Raw genomic sequence first — 8,045 nt, forward strand, 5'->3', positions numbered from 1 at the left:
TTCAAAAGTCACTGGAGTCAGGGAAAGTCCCGGATGATTGGAAGATCGCTGTTGTAACCCCCTTGTTCAAGAAAGGATCAAGGCAAAAAGGAAAATTATAGGCCAATTAGCCTAACCTCGGTTGTTGGTAAAATTCTAGAATCCATCATTAAGGATGAGGTTTCTAAATTCTTGGAAGAGCAGGGTCGGATTAGAACAAGTCAACATGGATTTAGTAAGGGGAGTCGTGCCTGACAAACCTGTTGGAGTTCTTTGAAGAGGTGACAAGTAGGTTAGACCAGGGAAATCCAGTGCATGTGGTCTATCTAGACTTCCAAAAGGCCTTTGATAAGGTGCCACACGGGAGGCTGCTGAGCAAGGTGAGTGCCCATGGTGTTCGAGGTGAGCTACTGGTATGGATTGAGGATTGTCTGTCTGACAGAAGGCAGAGAGTTGGGATAAAAGATTCTTTTTCGGAATGGCAGCCAGTGACAAGCGGTGTCCCGCAGGGTTCAGTGTTGGGGCCGCAGCTATTCACATTATATATTAATGATCTGGATGAAGGGACTGGGGGCATTCTAGCAAAGTTTGCCGATGATACAAAGTTAAGTGGACAGGCAGGTAGTACTGAGGAAGTGGGGAGGCTGCAGAAGGATCTAGACAGTTTGGAGGAGTGGTCCAGGAAATGGCTGATGGAATTCAATGTGAGCAAATGCAAGGTCTTGCACTTTGGAAAAAAGAATACAAGCATGGATTATTTTCTAAACCGTGAGAAAATTCATAAAGCCAAAGTACAGAGGGATCTGGGAGTGCTAGTTGAGGATTCTCTAAAGGTAAACATGCAGGTTGAGACCGTGATTAAGAAAGCGAATGCAATGTTGTCAATTATCTCAAAAGGGCTGGAATATAAAAACACTGTTGTGCTACTGAGACTTTATAAAGCTCTGGTTAGGCCCCATTTGGAGTACTGTGTCCAGTTTTGGTCCCCACACCTCAGGAAGGACATACTGGCACTGGAGCATGTCCAGTGGAGATTCACACGGATGATCCCTGGAATGGTAAGTCTAACATATGAGGAACAGCTGAGGATCCTGGGATTGTATTCATTGGAGTTTAGAAGATTAAGGGGAGATCTAATAGAAACTTACAAGATAATAGATGGTTTGGAGAGGGTGGACGCTAGGAAATTGTTTCCGTTAGGCGAGGAGACTTGGACCCATGGACACAGCCTTAAAATTAGAGGGGGTAAATTCAGAACAGAAATGCGGAGACATTTCTTCAGCCAGAGAGTGGTGGGCCTGTGGAATTCATTGCCACAGAGTGCAGTGGAGGCTGGGACGCTAAATGTCTTCAAGGCAGAAATTGATAAATTCTTGATGTCACAAGGAATTAAGGGCTACGGGGAGAATGCGGGTAAGTGGAGTTGAAATGCCCATCAGCCATGATTGAATGACGGAGTGGACTCGATGGGCCGAATGGCCTTACTTCCGCTCCTATGTCTTATGGTCTTATCTCCTCTGCCCTAAAGCTCTTCAACCATGTCCTGAAACAGACCCGCTGCCACAGCCACATTTGCTTTCCACCTATCCACTCCACCCTCCTCTCTGACCTATCATCTTTATCCCCAACCCCATTCACCCATTGTACTCTTTGCTACCTTCCCCCATTCTCCTCTCTGATCTATCACTTCCATCCCCACTCCCATTCACCTATTGTACTCCTGCTACTTTCTCCCCACCCCCACCCTCCTCTCATTTATCTCTCCCCCCTGCAGGCATTCTGCCTGTATTCCCGATGAAGGGCTTTTGCCTGAAACGTCGATTTTCCTGCTCCTCGGATGCTGCCTGGCCTGCTGTGCTTTTCCAGCACCACTCTAATCTTGACCCTTAATCAGAACCCAAAGCAAGAGCTCAAAACAGGTCATCTTTTGGTCGTTGCTATTTAAGGGAGCTTGCTGAGGACAAATGGAGCGCTTGAATTTACAACAAAATCATCGACCGATAAGGAGCTTTGTGACAGCTCGAGGTCGGGAAAGCCTCTACCTGTAGTCTGTTTGGGGTAGGAAAAAAAACCCGGCAAGTGTCTCATTACAAAAAGCAGAGAACAGGCTCGTGTTTTTTTTTATTATTTACAAGCGCTGGCATTATCTCCTCAAGGCTGTTACACTTACAACCAGGAACGGAGAAGCCGACAAGGAGGACGGGTTTAAAAATTCATTCAGATGGTGAAGGGACCACAAAGGGAGTGCGTGAGGTTCTTTTTCGTCAAATTGCTTGGTTGCTTTCTACAGAAAAGTGCAATGTCGCCAATCAATTTGACCTGGTTGGTACCCATTTACTGAGAAGTGTGCGTGTTTCTGGTTGGAACGTGTTCCGTGCCGGGCTTTCAGTTTGATTTGGGACCTCGCACCTCCCCCCCCCCCCCGCCACCTCCTCGGAAATTCAGGGTCTGAAACGCAGCCAGCAGCACGTACCAGCTTTGCAGCCACGATTGTGTACCGGGGTCATGGACTGAGGGAGCGAGTGATGTAGGTGCGCGAAAGTTGCTTGTTTTATGTGTCGATGTCGGTGTCTGCAGAGGTCGCCCTCGCTCTCTCCCTCCCGGTACCACTCCCCCTCGAGTCAATGTAAACGTGACAGGCAGCACGATCCTCAGTGGTAGGCGCACTGGACACTGACATTGGCTCGTCAGAAACCGCCCCCCCCCCCCTCACAACAGTAAAGCCCCGGGAGGCCTACACACATACATATGTTTATAAAGACCATCCTCTCAGATTTGGGGTAAAGAGAACACGCATCTGAAAAAAAAAGACATAGCGAACTGAAAATGTTTACTCCTGCTTCTCTTCCCGGTCATGTTGAGTTTCTCCTGTGCTTTTAAGACCATAGGAAACAGGGCCAGGAGCAGGCCATTCGGCCCATTGTATCTGCCTCGCCATTTACCAGGATCATGGCTCACACGACATTCCTCACACCCAATTTCCTGCCGCTTCCCTGTAATCTTTGATGCCTGTACTGATCCAAGGTGAAAAATCACACAACACCAGGTTATAGTCCAACAGGTTTGATTGGAAGCACTAGCTTTCAGAGCACTGCTCCTTCATTAGGTGGTTTTGGAGTACACCCACCCACCCGATGAAGGAGCGTCGCTCCAAAAGCTAGTGCTTCCAATTAAACCTGTCGGACTATAACCTGGTGTTGTGTGATTTTTAACTTTGTCCACCCCAGTCCAACACCGGCATCTCCAAATCATGTACGGATCCAGAATCTTTCTTGGCCTTTAACACACACAAGGACTTTGTCCTTACAGCTCTCTGTGGCAAAGAGTTCCAAAAACACCCAACACTCAGGGAAGACATTTCTCTTTGGTTCAGTCTTAAATTGTAATCATTTTTATACTGAGACTATGCCCTCTGGCCTAAGACTCTCCATGAGGGGAAACATTCTCTCAGTATTAATCCTGTGAAGCCCTCTAAGGATCCTATATGTTTCAATGCGATCTCCTCTCGTTCTTTCTGTGTGTTTACTTTGTTAAAAACAAAAGTATCACGAATGCTACAAATCAGAATTTTAAGTGACATGTACAGCATGTCAGATAACCTGCCACCAACGATACTTATTGGGAGCTTTCCCTTGGGGGTGGGAGATGATCTGAATTTTGGGACGAGAGTGTATTGCTGGAAAAGCACAGCAGGTCAGGCAGCATCAGAGGAGCAAGAGAATTGACGTTTTGGGCAAAAGCCCTTCATCAGGAATCTGGATTCTGTCCAGTTGAATTCACACATCTGAATGTTGAGCTCAATAGATGCCCCGCCTGTATCTGTAGGCAAAAATGAGGACTGCAGATGCTGGAAACCAGAGTTTAGATTAGAGTGGTGCTGGAAAAGCACAGCAGGTCAGGCAGCATCAGAGGAGCAGGAAAATCGACGTTTCGGGCAAAAGTCCGTCCGGATGAAGGTCTTTTGCCCGAAATGTCGATTCTCCTGCTCCTTGGATGCTGCCTGACCTGCTGTGCTTTTCCAGCACCACTCTAATCTAAAGACTGGTTTCCAGCATCTGTGAAGCTCACTCTAATATAAACCCCGCCTGTATCTGTAGCCGATTATCCCCAATGTGATTGTACAAAGGCTGGCGTGGGGCATGAGCTCCGGTTGCAAATACTGGGTTCTGTCCACCTTGGGTGTCCGGTCTCCCTGGGTTTCACGTGTAGATTAGCCTTCAGTGAGCACTGATCCCAAAGGGACACTTTGGTGAGTGGAACTGGAAATCCACCCAAACCGGGGTGTTTTCTTTCTCCTCCTCCCGGCCACCTTGCAGCTTTGACACCGTGATGAGAATGAGAATGTTCTGAGGAAGGGTCACTCGACCCGCAGCGTTAACTCTGATTTCTCTCCACAGATGCTGCCAGACCTGCTGAGCTTTTCCAGCAATTTCTGCTTTTGTGTCTGATTCACAGCATCCGCAGTTGTTTTGGTTTTTATCGCGAGTCCCGCGATTAGACTGTCTTTTTTTAAAAAAATCTCTTGACCGGCTCGACTATCTCTTCCTCCATTCCTCTCTCTGTCTGCCCCACCTCCCGAACTCATCCAGGATTTCCCACTTCCCAGGTTCAGGCGATCTCCGCGATTGCAGTGGGAGGCTGCCTTTTTCTGATTTGTGGCTGCCTGATGTGCAGTGGCGGGGAGGTCAATAAGGTTATGTTTTGAGTTGCTTGCAACCTCTTCAAATATAACTTGAACCCATCCTCCCCCCGCTGCACGACCTTCATTTCTAGAACGCTTGGTGGTGGGGGAAGAGACTCACCTTCCGCTCTCTCTCTCTCTGCGTTGTCACTGGCGTCACTCAGTTTGTGTGCAATCTGCTTGGATTTTTTTTCTTGGGTCTCGTTTTACCCCTCGTGTGGTATATATAATGTTTGCAGCCTCGGTGATAATCTACTAGCAACACACACACACACACACAGATGCAAAATGTGGCGGTAGCGCTTTCTGCAGTGCAATTGCTGAATTTCTGCACAGATCTCTCTGCAAAACCCACCTTTTTTGTTTGGTTTGTCTCCGCTGCCAGTCTGTGCCCCATGGAGACCTCCGGGCTCTTGATGCCCCGGAATTTCAGCTGCATCGCCGCTTTGTCCGGCAGTTTGGCCGAGGAGTGTGCACTGGCCGCGATGGGGGACAGCGAGAACTGCAGACGCCAAGGCCAGGCGGACAAGCAGCGCAGCCGGGACGGGACCCCCAGCAGCAGCAGCAGCAGCAGCAACAAGAGCTCGAGCCCCGGGCAGAGGAGGAGGGCCAAGTCGCTGCCGGCTCCCGGGGGCCGAGCGGTCACCGTGCTGACCCGGGCCGGCAGCAAGAAGGTTCGCTTCGCCGACTCGCTGGGTCTGGAGCTGACCACCATCCGACACTTCTGCGACGCCGAGGTGCCTCACGTCCCTCAGAGGGTGATGGCCAGGCTGAGGGAGCAAACCCCCGAGCGCCTGCTCAGCAACAACATGATGGCCATGTTCCTGGACAGCCCCACCCGCCTCCTGGAGCCCCTCTTCAGCGACCCGGGCAGCTCGCCCGACTTCGAGGGCAGGGTCCGGCGGGACCGCGTTTGCCTGGAGAGCATCTCCACCGACCAGTTCAGCGTGCTGGGGCTCGTCAGGGTGCTCAACATCGCCTACGAGAAGCAGGTGACGGTCAGGTACACCCTCAACCACTGGCAGTCCTACATGGACGTCGCGGCCACCTACAGCGCCCACTCTGCGGACGGCAGCACGGACACTTTCTCCTTCAAACTGGTGGCCCCCGTCTTCCTGGACACGGGTGGCACTCTCCTGTTTGCCATCCGCTACTTGGTGGCGGGCCGGGAGTACTGGGACAACAACAAGGGCTCTGACTACCAGGTAAGAAGCCACAAGTTCAAAATCTCCCCGCCCAAGGACTGGGAAAACGGCTGGATCCACTTCATCTGAAAGAGGGACAAGAGGATGTTCCAATCTCCACCCGAGCCTGTACCATACACCCAGCATGGCACTTGTATCGACGATGAGAAACGAGGTTCTAATTTTGTTTCTGTTTCAAGCTCTTCAACTGTTACCACGTTAAAAATGGACTTGAGTTTTCTTTTTTTTTAAAAGAACTTGTTTCATTGGGAAAATTGGTCACAGTTATTTTGGGAAATTGACTTGAGTTTGTTTTTTTTTATTTGTTGGGGAAGGAATGCCTGTGTTTCTCCAGCACTTTGTGTGTTTTATTATCGTTGCTGAAATTTATGTGACCAGGTTAGCCTCAGTAGCAATGAGCTACAGGAAACCTATGCAAATCGAGGAACAATGTGAGATCACATCCAATCCACAGCCATAGATCGCTAGAGATAGGGTGGCTTCTGCTGCAGAAGCCACCTTAGTCGTGGGTAATATTTTTAAGTCTTTTTTAATGCACTTTGCAGTTTCAAAGTGGCACTTTCTATTGACTTCGTTATATAGAGACCAATATAGCTCATTATCAAAGTGTAATAAGAGTAATAGCATTTTTAGAGGAAAAATGTGTCTTAGTAAAACATTTCTTCCACTTCTGCAAGCATGCTATAAATCACATCAACACGCATCATGGAGCTGCTTCCTCTGGCCCTTTATCTCTTTTCAGTGACTGGCAGTATTCCAGGGCAGTGACCTGAATGACCTTTTAGTATTGAGAAAGGCACCGACAAGGAGCTAGCTATAGTCCTTAGGGCTAAAGGGATCAAAAGGTATAGGGGAGAAAGTGGGGACATGGTACTGATTTGGATGATCAGCCCTGACCCTATATTGAATGGTGGATCAGGCTTGAATGGCCTGCTCTTGTTTCCTACGTTTCTATAACAATGGAGGTCAAGGCAAGTTGTTTGCAATGACCTTGCGGAAGTTAAGAGAAAGGGAAGTGGTGTCAAATGTAAATGCTTTAGATAATACTGTAAAGAATAGTGAAGTAAATTGCCAGAGAAGCAAATTGTAAAACGATTGCAATGGTTAACCTAACATTTTTCCAGTCAGATAACAGATTTAGATCTGGTAAAATAAAAGTTAGGTGCTCTGATCAGTCCAAGTTCCGGGACTTTTCTATTTCTAGAAATGTTGTGATAAAGAACTTGACAGATGATATTAAGAGTTTCAGAATTAACAAAAATCAGAATACATTGAAATTATGGACTGTTGCAATAGTGTGGGGAGAGGAAGAGAACAGAAAACACTATACTGTGTGCATTCTTTGATTAAAGTATAAATGTCTTTTCTATGGCTAGTTTTAATTCATTCTCTGTTATAATATACAAACCTTTCCTGTAAACAAATGTTTAAATCCTAAAGAAAGGAAAACATTTAAAGGCATATCAGTATTAGTTTCACACCAGAAGTAATCTCTTATTGCAGCAGATGCTATTTCTTGTCGTGGCTTGTAAAATGGTCTTTTCCTTGCAACTTTCTTGCTATATCACTGTGTCATTGTACAAAGATAGGATGTACACTTGTGTTTGATGAATCTCTTGGAAAATGCTGCATGTTTTATTTTTAGCCCCTATTTTGTGCTGGAACGGCCTCAGCATTGCTCATACCTTAACTTGTAATTTGATTCCACTGTTTCAGGAAATGAGATCAGAACTGAAATAACCATCAAAACGTTATATATGCATTTATAGATGAAGGTATTTTTCTGGCGCAGCAATAGTGTCACTGCCATCCGACTAGAAGTTCTGGGCTGAATTCCCACTTGTTGGCCATGGGAGGTGCTCTGTAGTATGAGAAAGTGAGGACTGCAGCTGCTGGAGATCAGAGTCAAGACTGTGGTGCTGGAAAAGTACAGCAGGTCAGGCAGCATGCAAGGAGCAGGAGAATCGACATTTTGGACAAAAGCCCTTCATCAGGAATGAGAACCATTCCTGATGAAGGGCTTTTGCCTGAAACGTCGATTTTCCTGCTCCTCAGATGCTGCCTGACCGGCTCTGCTTTTCCAGCATCACAGTCTCAGCTCTGTAGAATGGTCAGGCAAGTTGATCATCAGCCTGTAAGTTCTTCCAGCCTGATGAAAGCTAGCTAGTAAGAGTCGGACT

General features: G+C 47.5%; 1 protein-coding gene across 1 annotated transcript; it reads left to right on the forward strand.

The window, feature by feature from the left end:
• The first annotated feature begins 1,806 nt into the window (after window positions 1-1,806).
• LOC122558237 (protein phosphatase 1 regulatory subunit 3E) lies at window positions 1,807-7,820 on the forward strand. The gene is made up of 2 exons (XM_043706589.2): window positions 1,807-2,301; window positions 5,046-7,820. The coding sequence occupies exons 1-2, from the start codon at window positions 2,201-2,203 to the stop codon at window positions 5,932-5,934; spliced, it is 990 nt and encodes a 329-aa protein (XP_043562524.2). The 5' UTR covers window positions 1,807-2,200; the 3' UTR covers window positions 5,935-7,820.
• Window positions 7,821-8,045: the final 225 nt, after the last annotated feature.

The sequence above is a fragment of the Chiloscyllium plagiosum genome, unplaced genomic scaffold (genome assembly GCF_037043375.1).
Source record: "Chiloscyllium plagiosum isolate Xiang-an unplaced genomic scaffold, Cpla_swu_hap1 HiC_scaffold_17, whole genome shotgun sequence".
Lineage (NCBI taxonomy): Eukaryota > Metazoa > Chordata > Chondrichthyes > Orectolobiformes > Hemiscylliidae > Chiloscyllium > Chiloscyllium plagiosum.